General features: G+C 36.0%; 1 protein-coding gene across 2 annotated transcripts in view; it reads right to left on the reverse strand.

The window, feature by feature from the left end:
• MMP16 (matrix metallopeptidase 16) overlaps positions 1-19,615 on the reverse strand; it is a 279,717-nt gene that overhangs the window by 139,495 nt on the left and 120,607 nt on the right. For both annotated transcript variants that reach the window (XM_027577350.2, XM_027577340.2), the window contains exon 2: positions 2,015-2,163. In XM_027577350.2, the coding sequence (XP_027433151.1) occupies positions 2,015-2,163 (149 nt within the window). The remainder of the gene's footprint in view (positions 1-2,014; positions 2,164-19,615) is intronic.

The following is a 19,615-nucleotide window of genomic DNA, read 5'->3' on the forward strand; positions in this document are numbered from 1 at the left end:
TAAATAAATCCTGCACACATTCCTCTTCCATCATCTTCTGACAAAGACCTTTTTCCAGCTATCTTAGGAAATCTTAGGAAATCAAACCTATCCATCTTGAGTCCTTCCAATGACCAGCAGGAGCTCTCAAAATGGAGAGGAAACACAGATGCCACCTTCTATAGAACTCTGCTTTCTGAATTTAGTATCTGGTAATAAGCAGATTCAAAGGAATTTGTTTTCCAAGCTCTCAATTTATTGTATTTTTAAAAACTGTGTCATATGGTCCAAGAAAGTCAATCAGAAGATAACAGCTCTGCATTAGGGAGCATAAAAGCTGTTCAGAGCACTTTGTAAAATGTTGGGATTGAAAGTATGATTTAAATGGAATTCTGTACTATACACAACAACAAAATATAGGACTTGTTGGGTTTGCTTATTAACTTAACAAGCTATCTTTAAAATTAATTTATAATTGTAATTAAAATTAATTTAAAGCTGTATTTATTTAGGACACTATTAACAGAGAACTGCAATGAATAGAGGGCAGCAGAGTCAAAATATCCAAGTCCTATTCCCAATATTAATAACAAGTTTCTCATTCTTGCAAAATGCATTATATTAATTCTTGGTTCTATTTTCCAAAATGGTATACCAAAGTTAATATTTACGTATTTCTTAAAAATGCTAGGAGAGGTAATTATATTTATTTTTTAAAACTGCTTTGATGTTTAATCTTCAAGCCTTTTATTATGTACTCGTACTGTCTTGACAAAATAGGAACATACAACTAATGCCATGCTGTAAGTATTAGAAGGCAAAATATAATTTTTAAATTATATAGTAAGTTAGTTTAATATGTAAAAATTATATATACCTGAGTCAAGTAATTTCAGGTATTTAAGATTTAAAAAGAAAAATAATTGTGTCATTTCTTGAGGTTCACAACATGGTATAGTAGAAAATTCTCTGACTAAACATCAAAAGGTCTGGATTCTGCAACTACTCTGGACTTCACTTAGCCTTCGACTTTTAGTTTCTTTATTTGAAAGTGTAGAGAGAAAAATATATCCTTGTCTTCCCTACTGTGGAGAGTTGATGTATGATGGTCATATTAAATGATGAAGTAGATTTACTTTGTGAGTATCAAGGACTCAATAAACACAGATGATTCTTCCATGCACCGACAGAATTAATCACTTCCTCCTTTGCTGTCCAAAAACAATAATGCTGTTTCATAATGTTACAGAATTTACAGTGTACCTGTGGTAAAATAACTTGTGATTATGTCTAGCTACACAGTTAACTTGAAGTTCCTCTGAAGAAGAGACTCTGTCTTCTGATCTGTTTTATGCCTCTTTCACAGATGCAATGCCCAGTAATGAGTTACTGGTTGACTAAATAAATGAACAAATGATTGATGAATCGATCCATAAAATCACAAATATTATTAAAGAGTCAAAACAAACCATTTGCTAATGAAAAATTGAAAAGAGAGACTTGCAGGAACCTCTCCTTGATTTAACTCATGTAGAAAATTACCACAAATAGGTGGCTAATAAACTGTTAACTGACTCTCTAATACCCTTCCACCCCAAAAAGAGCCCTGATTTGTATTGTTTCCCATTTTCCTTAGTGTCAATATTTCTACTCTGGCCAATTTGAAGCTACTGATATCATGTCACTTAACAGGGAAGAGATGTGCCCAACATGTCCGCAGCAGCAGAACAAGCCAGCTCCAACACATCGCTGACATAGCTCTTCCTAAAATAGCTTCAACCATACATTTACTCTGACTCTCATTGTTCTTTCTCCTGCCCGTTTTGAAAAAGTGCCGCTAAAATCAAGTGAGTAAATTTGACTTGACAAACCGGACATCCTAGCGGAGTAGGGTTGAAACAGGTTAAATTCCAAAGAAAAGGGACAGGAGACAAATTGCTCCACTTGTGGTTGGCGGAGTTCACTTAAACTTTTTCAGACTACTAAGTTTGGCTCAAAGACCACAAGAGGAAAGAGAGCGGATGCCATTACTTACTCAATTGTGTTTCTGTCCACTTTTCCTGTCATGTTAATGCCGTAGAACTGCTGCATGGCAGCTAAGGCGGCCTGCATGGTCTCCGCGGAGCGCAGCACCGACATTCTGGGGTCAGTTGGTGGAAGGTAGCCGTACTTTTGTAACCAAACCTGCAATAAGGACAGTTCCTTTTAGATCAACCTCAAAATTGAACAATAACTTTACAGTAACTAAGTTATGTCCATAGTGTATCTTTAAACTTTATTTCCTCTACAAGGGCCTATATTATTTAAGTGTTTTATCTCTTTTTAACATATATTCTGTAGTTTAATATAATTTTGGTGATCGCTGTGGATCTTTCTAGCACACCTACAAACACTAACTGAAAAGAAAAAGGTTAGTCATTGGTTCCAAGCTTATTGTTTGTAAGGAACTATGCTCAATACTGGCTAACAAATAAGATATGACCCCTGCCCTTTAGGAACTCAACTTCCCAAAATAAGGGATGATACCGTTTCAACAATAACCCCATTGAGACATCTATGCGGGAAGGGGTAGTTAACGTGCATATACCACATCTAAAATGTCACTTTCCTGAACAACTAACCAAGGGCTGTAGCCATCATGAGTAGCATCAACAATATAGACCATATTATTCTGTCATGACATTTTGAGTATAAATTTCATGGATTAATCTATTCAATTGTGGTTAGATGTCTTCAAGGGTAGGTGAGTGTTTCTCATGTAAAGAATAGTCTTTCATTTATTTAAGGTGACGTACTTCAATCCAAATAATGTAAGTGACCAAAATTCTCATATATAGATGAAATCAGACTATCTTGTTAAGTATGTTTGGGTCTCTCTTTAAGGATCTCATGATTTTTATTCTCCTCTTCCCCAGAGAAGGGAGATCCTGTGTGGATAGTGAGAGAAAGATGTCAGAGTTGAGCTCACATCCCAATCGTGATTATAGCAACAATTCAGTCATTTAAGGTCAGAATTTTAAAGTAACCTAAAACTCAGGGTATTTGGGGAAAAAAAAATTTCACCAGAAAGCAGATGCTTTCCAGTTCTACAATTCTATGCATTCATTTTAAATGCACAGTCATATGTTCAGCTCATATCCCCTCCTTCTGTCCCTTACCTCAATCTTCCATGGGACACTAAGATTTCTTGAAGTGCAGTGAACTGCCTGTCAAATTTAGAAAGGCCAAGTAATTCTGCCTGTCACACAGAATAGAAGCTGTGCTATTTAGTGGAAGGTATTCACCAGTATGTCTTTCCCTCGCCACCTGGGTCTATTCATCATACAAATGATGATCCTATGAAGCTACAGCTTTTCCCCAATACCTGATATACTTTCGCTATGACCTGACCACTAAAAAAGAGGAGAGCTATTTTCTCAGTGAAAACAAACAGTAATGACATAAATTAAATTTCACCAAAAGAGACTAATATTAAATATACCAAAGTCTTGATGTGTGAAAAAACAAGGTGGATTCATTTGTAGTACTTCCAAGAAAATGATGCCCCCAAAAGTTTAGAACTCTAAGCACAACCCTTTGAAAATAAAATAAAACATTTATTCTAAAACTGTTTAAGAGATCAACAATACCTCACTGTCAGGAAGGTTTACTTTTGAAACTCCATCTAGTAAATTCATCTACCACTTGGTGAAAACATGCCAAGACACTCCTCTCATCTAATCTGTAATGAATAGGCTTCCAGGGAAGACACATATATTCAGAGTTACCTAGTCAACAGTGCTGCAGTCTGAAATAGATTCCATTTGTTTTCTGAATGAAGGAGACAAGATTTTACTGCCAATGTATTATTTACTAGAAAATTCAATACCTACATTGTAATGCAATTTCCCCCAAATTAGAAGATTTCATCTTGATATTTAACAGTATACATGCACTAATATTCTGAAATTGAACTCTTTTTCCCATAACACTTTGTTTGCATTTATTTCTTACTTGTTAGAGAGCTGACTTGTTGCTAGGTTACTCATGGGTGCTAAGCTACTGGCAACCACATCGTTTATGGTGACAGCAAAGAGAAAACTATACAAATAGAAAGACTATAAAATATATAAATTTTAAATGGATAATGAAAAAAATAGCATGTTATAAAAATATATATTGATTTATGCGTTACCCTTTCAAACAAATGAGTTGGAATAATAAAAAAATAAATTGTAATTTAAAGGAGAAAAAATAAATAAATTGTGATTTTTCTTCAAGGTCTCTTTTATATTATGCCATTTATCATGAAAGTCAATTTTTTCTAAATGATTGAGAAGTGAATAATTCTTTTTAATTGAAAAATATCAGAAAATCTCAGGGACCTACCATTTTATGGTCAAAGTTTGTTTTTTGTTGATAACTGTCATTGAGATTATGGGTCACCTTGAGTTTACCATTCTTAGTATCATTGTTATTTGTTAATTAAGAAATCTTTGATATCATCAAGAATTGACCAAAAGTAATTCTCAGTGGAAACTTGCAATGCATCTTTCCACAAAACAGTGGAAAATCAAGCATATCAGTGTCATGTTAAGAGTATGAAACCAGCAAGCCATCAATAACATTTCTTATTAAAACTGCTGTGGACAATCATACTCTACATGAATATAAAAAACAAAACCTGAAGTATTAATTTGATCCACAGTGTATCTTTACATCCAAAACTCAAAAACTGCAGGGATAAACAAATACTTGCTTAAATAATCTTAAACACCGAGAGAGTATAGTCTCTTGAGTTTGTTTTTGTCTTACACTAACTACTTAGTTTAAGCTGTTGACACCACAGAATTCTGAGAGTCTGATCATTTTTGGTATGATAGAGAAAAGAAATCTGTACCAAATAGCCCTACGTAAGATGCTAACGCTCCTTAGAGGAGACTAAGTTGATCACCATGGTGATGTAAAACTGACCAAATACAAGGTGGACAGGACACTCAGCATCAACGGTAGAAAACCACTATGGCCAAAATCCAGAGAGCTTTGTAAACACTGACTCTTAAGTCACCATTGAATGACGATCAGGTATAAAAAGTGTATATCAGATTCAAACACTGGTCCATAATCATCATAGAGGTATAGGAAACTCTGTTATAAGTCACCTTATTCTATGTATATAGAACAAAAACCCTTGTGTTATATAAATAGAGCATGGTGGGTAGCCTTAGCACCTTATCAATCTAGAGTAACGAAAGGAAATTTTAAAAATTCAAATATGAGGGCGCCTGGGTGGCTCAGTCAGTTAAGCGTCTGCCTTCAGCTCGGGTCATGGTCCCGGGGGTCATGGTCCCAGAGTCCCGGGATCGAGTCCCAATTGGGGCTCCCTGCTCAGCGGGGAGTCTGCTTCTCCCTCTCCCTCTGCTGCTGCACTCTCTCTCTCTCTCTCTGTCAAATGAATAAATAAAATCTTTAAAAAAATTGAAATATGACAGAAGTGACATAGAAAACATTTCTCTTTTCTATTAAATTACAACCTTTAATATCTTATTTGATAGAAAATTAAATATACAAAGTAATATTTGAAGGTACACCTTATCCCCTTAAAGACTATACCACAGACTTCATCCTCGTACATTGTTATTTGAAATATATCCCTGTTTTAAACATTGTTTTTAATGTTTAATGTTTAAATTTCCTGGATGACAGGAAATAAGTTTGCCTTCTGAGATTGCTTGTCTCTTAATATTTTCTTCAGTGCTCTCAAAGGCATATAATGGGTAGTTAAGGAATAATTTCCTCATGTATGCATTTGGGGAAAATGTTGAATTTGCAGGTTTGATGTGAGGACTGAGAACACATAAAGCCACCAGCACATTTTTTGCTCAATCATATTATTATTTTATGCTTACTAATTGCTCAGAGTTCTTGAAATTGTTCCTGATGTCCTTGGAATGGGGCAAGACTGAAATGCAGGTAAGATGTAAAGAATCAGAGTTGTGAGGAAAGACAACTTATTTTTATTTTGTTTTCTTTGTTTTGCCTTCTTTTGCTTACTGGATAGACACACGCATTTGAGAGCACTGGAAAACTATCAAGAAACAAGTTTCTTTGGAGGCAAAACTTGATTCCTTTTACTGTCTGGGAATTCGTCCGTGTCATTATCATGAGGACAAGCAACCACAGAACCTCAAATGCAGCAACAAAGTCTAACCTTGAATTACCTTCCCTGTGTTACTAACATAGTCAAATTATCTTGCTATCTTGGAGACAAAACCAATTTCCTGCCCTTAGTGATTATTCAAATGGAGGAACAACCGGAAGAGCGCTGGTCTCTGCAGAGTAAGAGGACTTACCAAGCAATAAAAGGTAGACATTTAAATATAAATTCTGTGCCAATAGATATTGCCTTTACCAGACTGTAGTATAAATAAGAGTAGCATGCATGCAAAGTTTTAGTAAATCCCTTAATAAAGAATATCTTTGTCACTAATATTTCATGTAACCATATTGGAAAAACCTGTATTAATTGACTCAGCTACCCACACCCATATATCAGTGTGGTATCCTGAAAGATGGTTATCAACAACAAAAAGGAGACATTAGCAGTTCTCATGACTAATAACAAATATAAACAGAGGATTTTTAGAATATATATTTTTATTTAGTCTCTCAGGCCAGTACTAAAATCTAGAGAAGTAAATTTTCCTCCAGTTGTTAAAGCTAGTAAGTTTATCAATGCCTTAATATAACATTAAGATACTCCTATTCATTTACTCAGGTGAATCACAAACGCAAGAACCAGATTAAAATTCCATCACTGGCAGGACCCAACATACAGAGAGAACATCTTGAAAGGATGCTTAGATATTTTTCCAAGAAGAATTTAAATAATTAAACTAATGAATTTATTAAGGCAGGTAGGGATATATTTTAGAATATATGTCAGATATCATGTCTATTTGTGACTGAGCAAGTGATTTCAGGTAAAGCTCATTGCAACTCATGTGTGGTATGGTCAAATGCAAAGTCCATGGGCCCCGTGATCATATGATCCAAATTACAGCACTCAATATAGAAGGAAAAGGGCAAAGGTAACAGTTTTATTTATAGTATTTACTTTATAGTATTTTATGGTATTTTAGTAACAATCACTTCAATTTACACAATTATATATTTTTTTATTATTTTGGGATGTCATTTTTAAAATTATTGAATTCATATTAAATTTTAACATATTTATTAACAAAAAAATTTAAGTATGTAATGATTAACATATAATCTGATATAATTAACTGACTTTCTTGATAAAGGAAAGCATTTTTAATAGTTTTCAATATTATAAAATTATTTTCCATTTTTCAGTGAGACTTCTAAATGTTAAAATTCTGTTATTAACTAAAATTAACAACTAAAAAGTGTCCCTCCCCTATTTTGTATATTACCCACAGAGTTAGCAAAGGTTAAAGGACATTTTCCCCTGAAATAGCATATATTTCATAGTTACAAAGAAGGGCAGAATTTAGGGGCTAAATTTTCTAGTCTGAAAAGTGGCTATAAATATGAATTATAACTACCTATTAACCAAAAAACTAAATTGATGTGGGAGTAGTCATTCAGAATTGGTCAAATTGAAAATTCATAGGATAAGTTAATGAGGCAGAAATTAGCCTTTCTGTTCATTCAAAAATCTAAATGGGTTCTAAATCACCATCCCATCGTACCATGAATGAATCAGTGTATGAAATTGCACATATAGAATTCAATTCCTTTAGAATTTTACTGTCGATTTAAATGGCTTCTTAAAATGGAAATCAAACAGTGGGAGGACCAAAAGTTACACCATTGAACATCTTAGCAATCAAGAGACAACTGCCTTTTGGACAAGGAGATGGAAAAATAGCTGGATCATTAGTAAAAATTATAATGATCATGATGACCATATTTTTCACCTTAATATGAAATTCTCTAATTTATGATAGAAACTAAAAACTTATGATATAAAGGCTAGGGAGAGATTTTTCCATTCTGCATTCAAGTGAACTGCAGTTGGTATTCCATAGCTATGAGAGGAAATCCCCTCAAATAGTAATGGCTGAGCTCCAGTGATCAAACAAATAAAAACAAAACCCCCCACCAAATTAAAAAAACAGTTGTTTTTAATTGGGATTCTATCACATGCTAGTCATTGTACTGGAAAGTTTGAGTAGTATGCTATATTGGTTTCCTTATGGTTTTTCCTAAGTATGTTTTACATTTTTAAAGATGAATATATAGTGTCCACGCACATACACACTGACAAAACAAGACCAAAAAAACTCAAAAAGACAAAACTCAACCAACAATGAACAATAGCAGGGCATTATGTCATCTCACTATCCCCAGTTTCTCAGGTGGACAGAAATAATTACCCAAATAGTAACTACTTATATTAATTATTAACATGATTCTACTTTTTATCAAAATCACCTCGCAAAGCTAAATAGAGTAAAAATCTCCTCAAATCTGTGCTTCCTTACAGTAGTGAATGAAGTGCTGGGCAACGCATCCTGTGAATTTTCTAAAAGGCATGTCCTTGAGCCTGAGTCAGGTGGATGATCAACTCAACTCGCCCTTATTTTCTAGGGGCAGATTCAATCTCACCAACACACCAAAAAATGATAAGGAGATTAATCTCAGGGTCTTCAAGTAGGAGTATAAAATATCCCATTGAGATGTAGGCTCAAAATGCCACAGCATTTTATGTAATGCATGCATCCACACATTCATGCATGAATACACCTATCTACAAAATAAGAGGAAATCAACTTCACTTTTATTTAATGTTCAGATTGATACTGGAGCCCTCACGTGGACAGACATTTATTTGTCACCTACATTCCAGCAGGTGTCTGGAGGAAGGAGGTAGAGTTCCACAGTGTGGAGGGGTTTACAGAATCACCTGCAACAGTTAGCTTGATTCTAGCACATTATAACACCACTATTTTTCTGTGACAGATTAAATGAATTTGTGGGTTATATCATCTTAAAAGTAGAAATTCTATAATACTTTGTGATATGATGGGGAATGGCCAAAAACATATTTTGTACCATATATATATGTTTCTTGGTTATCTTATGAAAATGTACTTTAAAGAGTTGTCAAACTTGAATAAGCTATGCATTTCTTTTACAAAAAGACAACAGTGTTGCCTTTTTCTGTAAAGGGAACTGGCTGCAAATAATAGTACGCTACTCAACAGCTACTTTGAAAGTAATCTGTCTCAAGGTAAAAGTGATGTTTTAGTAATGTAGGAGAAAGAATCTACTTTTGAAAGAAAGATGTGCCATGTAGAGAGTATGTTAAAAATGCGTGTTTAGAAATGTTTCCATTATCACAAGACTTTGTACTCAAAAAGATATAAATACTTCACCTATTAAAACTCTCTCTTAAAAAACAAAAAACTCTCTCAATTTCCTACTTTAAAATTCGAGCAACAGGGGCGCCTGGGTGGCTCAGTCCATTAAGCATCTAACTCTTGATTTTGCCTCAGGTCATGACCACAGGGCCATGAGCTCGAACCCTATGTGTCAGGTTCTGAGCTGGGTGTGGAGCCTGCTTAATACTCTCTCTCCCCCTCTCCCTTTGCCCTCCCCCATTCCCCGCCAGGGTGCTCTCTTTCTAAAAAATAAATAAATATAGAAAAAATAGAAATAAAATTTGAGGGGGTGCCGGAGTTGCTCAGTTGGTTAAGTGTATGCCTTTGGCTCAGGGATAGAGCCCCACATTGGGCTGCCTACTTGTGGGGAGTCTGCTTCTTCCTCTCCCTCTGCTCTGTCCCCTTCCCACCACCCTCTCCCCCTGCCCCCGTGCTTGTGCTCTCTCTCTCAAATAAATAAAAATGTTTAAAAAATAAAATAAAATAAAATTCCAGCAACAGAATTTTCTACCTATAAGATAGCCTGCTAAAAAAGAATAATTTTAGTGGGATTTTAAGCCCATTTGTTAAAAATATGAAAATGCAACACCTGATTAGTTTTCAGGGACAACTGATAGACATCATGGAATATGGAAATTTACTGTCTGAATTTTACCAAAAAAGTTTTGCATAATTGATGGGTAGGATTATAAAACGAGGTTCATGAGTTGCAATCAGCTAATGATGTAATGAAACTTTTTCAGTTTCATGTACGTTTCCTTGTGAGGTGTTGAGATGTCTTTTTTGGCCATGGTAATTTTACATGGGTCTTGAAATTGCTGTTTTTCCAAGTGTTAAATCAGTATTATACTGTAGTCAGAATTCTCCAGGATGATAATTAATGATAGTCCTAATAGGAGCAAAACAATATAAATACAATTAATAAGTAAAACAAAAAATATTTTTTAAAATTTTATGACATCCTTAGCTCATCTTAATATTTCTATTTTGAGTATGTTTCATAATATATACCATGTTTAGTACATCTGTTCATGAATAGAATTATAAATAAGAGAGGGTAAATGTTAAAAAAATTGATTGATGGAGATATGCTATCAAAAGTGTGGAGGATCACTGATCTGATAGAAAGTACTCTATTTTTAAAAATGAAGCTACTTCCTTAAATTCTCTCCAATGTGATATACTTACTCTCCCTAAGGGATGAGAAGACAGTTATCAATATCTATATATTACATTCTGACTGTGACAATTCCCAAGCTCTTCCTTTCAGTCATACACTATTGAAGCTACTCAAGTCCTATAGAATAAATTTCTTAGGATGATTTCCAAGCCATTCATGATTTAGCCTCAAAATATGCCTTTGTTACTTTGCTCCATGGAATTCTTTGGTCACACTGAAATTTGAGTCCCACTCCCAACAGATGTCCATAAGAACAGCAACCCTTCCTTTATTGCCCACTATGTACCAATTTACATGCATTGTCTTTATCCCTTATAACACGTCTGTTGAGTTAAGCACTATTATCTCTGTTTTCAAAATGAAAGAATACACCCCAGAACGATTAAATAACTTGCCCAAGGATGACCACTATAAGAGGAATGATCAGTATTCAAACATAGATCTGACAGATACCCACGCTTGGCTCTCTCTGTTATTCTAGGCTGCCTCTTAGACATGGGAGACACCCAGCTGCCTGTCTCTATCCTGGGAAATCCTAGGAGACCTATTCACATTTCAAAACAAGAAGGCAGACCATCTGAAAATACATCTACAGTAACTGACAGTGTTCAGTTTTTATGCAAACAAACCATCCCATTTTAAATCATGAAAGTATATCTTACCGTGGTTGCCTATGTTCTGGGTGTAACACTCACTCCTACCTCTAAGGGCTTCTCTAATTGCCAATGCAAAACAGGCTCGCATGGTCCAAACTGCCCCACCCAATTAATATTCTTATTTCCATGCTCGACTATTTCATGTATGGCCACTTCAGTTTTACAGTTTAAAAAAAAAAAAACACAAAAAAACACTGAAATGCTCTTTGCCAGAGACTTATCCCTTCTTCACTCTTTCATGGCACTTTCTTATTGTAGCTTTGATACTGCTGGTCAACTGTATCTACACTTTCCTTGGTTATCTCTTCTAAAATTAATCCCTCAAATACCATCTCTTTGCTGATGACAGACCAATTTAACCCTCTAACCCTGACCTTGCCCTAATGCCAGGACTGCTATCACACTGATGTTTAAACCCCAAATACAGAATTACCCTTAATCCTGCCTTTTCCTCATCATTCACATCTAATCCATCATCACTCCTTAGCTCCAACTTTACCTTGAAAGCAAGCCTTATTTCTGCTGACACCCCTTTGTCTAGGACACCATCATTTTATCACCAAAAATTACAAGATTCCCCAACTGGTCTCTGCTTTCATATTGCTACCTCGCTCTCATCCAACGAGTTGTCTTTTTTTTAATTTTTTTGATAAAAACACAACCCCAAATTTACCATTTTAACCATTTTCAACTTAACAATTCAGTGGCATTAGACACATTTACATTGTTACGTATCCATCACCACTATCCATCTCCAGAATTTTTCATCATTCCAAACTGAAATTCTATATGCATTAAACAATAACTCCTCCTTTAACCTCTTCTCCCAGTCTTTGGTAACCACTATTCTACTTTCTATGAATTTCACTACTGTAGGTAACTCAGGTAAGTGGAATCATGCAGTATTTGTCCTTTTGCATCTGATTTATTTCATCTAGGATGTTCTCAAGGTTCATCCACGTTACAACTTGTAGTATGTAACATTTTTAAAGCTGAATAATAGGACATTGTATGTATATACACCTTTTTGTTTACCCATTGATCCGTCAAAATTTTAGCTGCTTCCATCTTTTTGGATATTATAAAGAATGCTGTTATAAACACTGGTCTACAAATATCTTTTCAGATCCCTGCTTTCAGTTTTGGGGGGTATGTATTTAGAAGTGGAATTGCTGCATTTTATGGTAAATCTACATATAACTTTTTGAGGGACTGCCTTACTGTTTTCCAGGGGCTTCACCATTTTACATTCCCACAAGTAATGCACAAGGGTGTCCAATTTCTTTTCTTCCTCACCAACACCTGTTATCTTCTGTTCTTTGCTTTTCTTCTTTTTTTTTTTTTAATAAGTGCTATATCTTTTTAAATGTAGATCAGGGAATATCATTCACTTGATTATAACCCTTCAGCAGTTTCCCAGTGACTTAATGTAAAATTTAGATTCCTTACTGTGGCCGACAAGTCCATGCACAGTCACTGTTGAATCTTTAACTTCTTTTCATAGTAATTCCAGGCATATGGTCTTTTTTTATCCTCCCCCCGCCAAGAACCAGCTAAATTCTTTCCTGCCTTGGGGTACTGCATTTACCTTTCCCATGTATGAAATACAAAAATACATTTCTCTCCATCCTTTAAAATTTAGGTCAAATTAGACTTCTTCAAAGAAACCTTCCCTGTTTCCACTTTACCACTACCACAAACACCAGGGAGCATCCTGTTTAAGTCCCTCACCACACTTATCATGACTGTTATATGGTAGCTCTGTTGACTTATGTGTTTGTTCTTTATCTTTATATATCTCTTTCAACATGATAGGCACAACACCTAGAACAATTTTCTGAGCTGGAGTAATGGAATTACAAGGGCTAGATAAATAGAGAACCCACTGGGTTGGTTTAACTACCCAATTATTCACCCCCCCCACATATACAACTAGGCTCCAAATGTGAACAATAAATCTCAGTTCATCGCATCCATAGCAAAGGTTAGTAACTTCCAGGCAGCTTGGAATAATTCTAGGAAATACAGAGCAAGGTAAAGTATGAGCGACAGTTTGGGTCAATGTTAGAAAAGCACTTAGCAGTTTTCATCTTTGCCTTTTGAGATTCAACTTTCATCCCCACATCTGGAGATAAAAATCAACGTGGAACTGTTTTTACAGCTTTAAAATTGCTTTCAGGAAGTACTGATATTCAGTGTAAACAACACACCAAGAGCTTACATTTATTAAGTCAGGTGCTGTGTTAATCTCCTTAATATACTGGCTCATATAATTTTATCACAACAAACCTGTGAGGTTGGTATTATTATCTTCATTTTACAGATGAGGAAACAGGCTGAGAAGGGTTAATCAACTTGCTCAGGGTTACAGAGCAAGTAGGTGATATCCAGGGATATGAGTCTCATAGGAGTGTGAATCTAGAATGGCTCTTGTTCTTAACAATTGCCAGGAAGCCAAAAAGAGTGAGTCCTTGATAAACTAGCCTTTATGATGTAAGATTAAGGGTGGCCCAAACAGGTCATTCTAGGTCAGAAATCAGCTGTCTTATTTCACATAGCTGAATCTCATCCGTGGGTAGTTGGGACATGTTGCTGAAAAAAAAAAACATAAATTGAATGACATTATTACTTATCTGTCCAACAGAACCCTAGCAACTAGCAAAGAGGGAGGAAAAGGAGCTCTCAAAAGGCTGAAAAGTATTCTTAGTCTCTAAAAGTGAAACTTTCATTTCTTTCGAAACAGCATAGTCCTCTAAAGGCAAATCTCTTTCTGATTTCCACCATATGGTAAGAAAAGAGGTTTGATTTTACCAATTAATTATTATACTGAGATTTTGGAAGCACTAAACTTTGCACTTAATTTTGAAGTAGGGAAGGACAATTAATAATTGTCCTGACAGAACTCCAGAAGACAGAGTGAATACGGAAGAATATTTAAAAACAACAACAAGGGGCACCTGGGTGGCGCAGTCGGCTAAGCATCGGACTCTTGGTTTTGGTTCAGGCTATGATCTCATGGGTTGTGAGACAGAGTCCTTCTTTGGGTTCCACACTCAGTGGGGAGTCTGCTTGAAGATTTTCTCCCTCTGCCCCTTCCCCAAATACTGCGAGTGCGTGCACTCTCTCTCTCTTAAATAAAAAAATAAATAAATCTTAAAAAAATAAAGACAACAACAAAAACACATGTATTCCAACTGCCAGTACTCACCAATCAAGCTTTTTATCTCCAGGGACAATCTTGTGCTTCAAAATTGTGAAAGCATCCTTTGCCCCAGAAGGTGTATATTTCTTGGAAATGTGAAAATTTTTTTTAAGGGAATAACATAGTATTAAGGTTGAAAGAGTTTAACATCTATTATAATTAAAGTATTTGGAGAATAAATGCTTTTTAACAATTATAATTAGAAGGGTTTTTTTTTTTTCGCCCAAAATAAGATACCTGTGTTTTAAAAATAATATATGCTTTAGGATTAATGAGTGGAAATTAAAGTTTCTCAAGGATAAGAAGTATTCCAGATTCTTCTAAAGAGGAAGGAATTTAAAAAAAATGAATAAAAAACCCAACTCTTCCACGGTGCACTAATTTTTACTGAAATATTTACTAAAATCTTATTATGTATAAGTTCTTGGCTAGGCCTCAAGATCACCACACTGAACAATACAAAAGTAGCCCTTGGTCTACTGGAGCATTCAGACTGATGGCTTGGAAGACCAACAGGAAATAAGCGATCTCCAAATAAATATGTCATTTCAGATTGTAATAAGCGCTTTAAACAGAACAGAGTGTTGTGAAATCTAAATGAAGGATCTAATTTAGATTTAGAGGATAAGAAGACACATGAACTGAGAGTTGAACTGAAACTCCAAATATAAGAAAAAGCAAAGGAGAAAAAAGAGAGAAGCTCATACTAAGGCAGAGATGGGCAGGCATATATGCCCAGAAGCATGGGTGGTGGTTTTAAAACATGTGTACAAATTCTTTGACACTTGTCCTATCAAAAGGAGGAGTCTAATTTCCCCTCCCCTTGGTTATGGGCTACTTTTATTACTTGCTTTTGATTAGCAGAGTATGATGGAAGGACGAGATGCTGCCCAACTTTTAAGGCTATGTTAGAAAAGTCTTCTGCTGCCTCTCTCTTGGGAAAATCACCCTGGGAACCCAGCATCCAAATTGTAAGGAAGCCAGGCCACATACAGAGGCCACATGAAGATTCCCTCTGACATTCTCATGTGAAGTCCCTCCAGTGAGCTGGCATCAACTAACTGAGACAAGGGACTAATATGCATTCACATGATTCTAGCTCCCAGCCTATGAGTAGCACTTAGAGAAACAAGCTACCCTTGCTGAGCCTTGCCCAAACTACAGATTTGTGAATAAAATGAATGCTGTTGTTGTTTTAACCCACTCAGCTTTGGGCCTAATTGTTTCACAGTAATAGATAAGTGGACTAAGCATGAAAGAGCTTTGCATTTTCAAGGAACTGAAAGAAAGCCACTTTGGCTAAGAGGGAATGAGTCTAGGAAAGAGTTACACGATCAAGTCATGCAATAACTTATAGCATTTAATATGTGTGAGTGTGATATAGGAAGCAGAAAAGGGTTTTAAACCTCTAAGTGATATGATCATGTTTGGGTTAGGAAAGTGTCATTCTGGCTACTGTGTGGGTAATTAATTGGAGAAAATATGAATAAAGTAGGGGCAGTTAGGAAGTAAATGCAATGCTGGCAGTAGCTGGGAAGATGGATAAGTAGATGATTTCAGGATACATTTGAGAGGTAGATACAACTTTGCAAGCTATAAAGTATGTTGCAGTTGTTGTTACTACTATTACTATTGTTATACCACTTATGTGCATACTGTTTTTTGGGGGGTTTTGAATGCTAGGCACTAGGATACAAAGAAACTTCAACGTGTTTGCCATTAAGGAGTTCATAGTCAAGCTGTCAAAGAAACAAGGAAACATTCTGATGGAAGCTTATATGGGCACCAAAGGTGCACCTGGATAGGTCACCCAAAACTCTGAGGGTAGAGCTTTGGGGTGATGGTGATAGAACTTAAACATACCTCAAAAAGCATTTCAAGGCATTTAAATCTCCTTAGTTTATAAAAAGGCTCCTCTGTCCTCTTTCCATCTCCAAGGTCACTTCCTTAGAGTAGGCTCTCCTTTACTTGTACTTGAATATTGCAACACTTGCCTAATTGCCTAATTCATTTCCCTGGCTCCATATTCTTTCCATTTTGATCTACCCTACTTAGTACTGAAAGATTAATTAGCCTAAAATATCATTTCCTTTTTTTAACTTTCCTGCTCAAGACACTATGATTGCTATCATTTACTTCCTGAACTGGTTTAAAACTCTTTTCTTATATTTAATAAACTCCAAAAGCTCAGAATGTATCTACTTCTGCAAACTCAACCCTCTTTAAAAACATGTATACTGGGGTGCCTGGGTGGCTCAGCCGTTAAGCGTCTGCCTTCGGCTCAGGTCATGATCCCGGGGTCCTGGGACTGAGCCCCACATGGGGCTCCCTACTCCGCGGGGAGCCTGCTTCTCCCTCTCCCACTCCCCCTGCTTGTGTTCCCTCTCTCGCTGGTCTCTCTCTGTCAAATAAATAAATAAAATAAAATAAAAACATGTATATGAATATTACTCAAACTGATTTATGGGCCATGGAATGTGTTTCCCAGGGTTTGCTTATGTTCCTACCAGTTCCATACCATCATTATCCTGCACACACCAATATGGCTTGACCAATCAAGTCCCAGTCTTCCTTGAAGTCTTTATATTTTCTTATCTCTCTCTCTTTCGTGTGCAGGCAGCTCACTGAGCACTTAAATCATCATGTGACAGGTAATGTTCTAAGGTGGATATGGGCACAGCCGCTGAGTCCAGAGGATACAGGCTCAAGCCTGGATCACATACCCACAAGTTACGGTCTTGAGCAAAACACAGGGCCTTTGTAAGTCTCAGTTTGTACATCTGTGAAATGGAGATAATATCACTACCTAAGGATTGTATTGAGGATTCAATAAAATATCCCTACAAGAGTACTTACCATAGAGTATGGCACCAAATAGTTCAGCAATAGTGAATCAAAAATATACACTTGTATACGTTACAATTAGTTATATAACATAATTATATTTCCAAAATATCTGAAGAATATATGACAATTTTAGGTAACAGATTTGTTACATTCCTGACAAAATATCTCTGATCTCTACACCCCCTGGGAAGAAACCACAAAACAAAAAAAACCTGTTCCTCTGCTAGCACATACCATTGCTGATGAGCATCTCATGAGCCTCTCTGGGATCTTATCCTCTGAGGTTCCAGTACTTTGAGCTGTATCCTCTCTCTACCATGAATCCTGTTTTCTACTTCCTGGATTCCGCTCAGTCTCCTGTCATGTCTTGTAATTTATATTAACAAGATAAGTCTGGCACAGGCATCAATGTTAGTTTTTCCTCTTTTCTTCTGAGAATATGTCCCTAACTGCACTTATTTTATCTATACGAATTGCTACCTTTGCTTAATTCTACAAATCCATGGCTTAGTTATCCTACGGGTTCAAGCATGATTTATATGCATCAGCTGAGCTTGCCTTCCCTCACCTTTATTTGGCTTCTCTCTGGTAACAAGGCAGATAAACTACATCTTTGTCATCTTATGTTTCCTGGTGATGTAAACAGTCATATAGCAGGACTGACAAAATCATAAGGACTGTGCTATTTGAGGACAATAGTGGGACAGAGAGAGGAAGGTAAGAAGTAAAAGAGAGAGAACACAAAGTAGAAAAATGAAACACCAACAGTTAAGGGGTGGCAAAGAAAAGAGGCCAAAAAAAGACACAATGGAGACACCAGAGAAATAGGGAAAGAATCGGCAGTGTCATGGAAGTTGACAGAGGATTATTTCAGGTCACATCCATCAAGACCGATAAAACTTAACAAAACACCCCCCCCCCCCCCCCGCAAACTTCGCATTACAAAGCCCTGGCAAAGCTGTAGAGCAAGAGGCCCTCTTCCGCAATGCTGATGGGAATGTAAATTTATACAGTATGTCGGGAAACAATTTGGAATGTATTAAAGTAGATGTAAATACTCTAAACAAATTTGTAGGGTATATTCCTTAGAGAAATTTTTTTTTTTAAAGATTTTTATTTATTTGACAGAGAGAGACACAGTGGGAGAGGGAGAAGCAGGCTTCCTGCAGAGCAGGGAGCCCGATGCTGGGCTAGATCCTAGGACCCTGGGACCGTGACCTGAGCTGAAGGCAGATGCTTAAGGACTGAGCCACCCAGGCTCCCCTCCTTAGAGAAATTCTTACACATGTGCACCAGAGACTTGTGTGCAAAACAAAACAGAACAAAACAAAAATTAAAAGGAAACCTAACCAGAGAATGGAATGGATAAATGAATTGTGCTATAATATTTCACGGAGATTCTATATAATAGTGTGAGGAAGAAACTATGACCTTCTCTTGGTGTCTCATTTCTTCCTTTCAATATTCCAGGTCTCAGCTCAAATGGTACCTCCTCAGATAGCAGCCTTGACAACTCATCCTAAATAAACAGACCTCTCCTATTATTTTATATTTAAATAACTATTTAATTCCTCTAGAGTAATTTCCAAAATAGATATTTATTTTGTCTCCCACCTTCTGGACTCTGGGTTTCATGAGGGCAGGGACTATGTGTGCCTTACTAAACTACAGACAGAACAGTTCCTGGCATGGAGTAGGTACTCAATAAATACTGAATGAATGAGCAAATGATTATATTTGATTATTATATACTCATAAAGAAGAATCAGATGGACCCATATGTAGACACATGTACACACATACCTATATGTTATGCTTGCATGGGCACAGAAAACTTCTACCTGTTTACACAAGAAATCATTAAGGATGTTTAACTCTTATGAATGGAATTTGTGGGTAAAGGGTTGAAACAGAAGATTCCAGGTAACTTTTACTTTTACTATTTAACTATTCTATTATTATGCTTTTAAAAGACCTATTAAATAAATGAAAACTCAGAGGCAAAGTCTGGTTAAAAGCAGTCCTTTCTCTGTATAACAGATGATATCCCACATAATATTCAAAGATTGCCTAAACAATGCAATTTAAATAGATTTCAGGGACTGCACTTGCACTGATTAAACATAATGAGTTCTGTATTTCTGTAGCAGTATCATTAGACTACTAATCCAGTAAACATTATGTTAAAATCTTCCACACTGATTCTTATACATTACTCATTTGTGTTTAACATGTTATTTTGACCTGATAAATACAGCAAATTAAAATGTGAAATGGGTCAACCCTGCAATTTCGAATTGTTGGGGAATAAGGAAAACTGCTCTGTGAAACAGAATTACATGATTACATTTAGATT

This window comes from Zalophus californianus, chromosome 4, assembly GCF_009762305.2.
Source record: "Zalophus californianus isolate mZalCal1 chromosome 4, mZalCal1.pri.v2, whole genome shotgun sequence".
Taxonomy (NCBI): Eukaryota; Metazoa; Chordata; class Mammalia; order Carnivora; family Otariidae; genus Zalophus; species Zalophus californianus.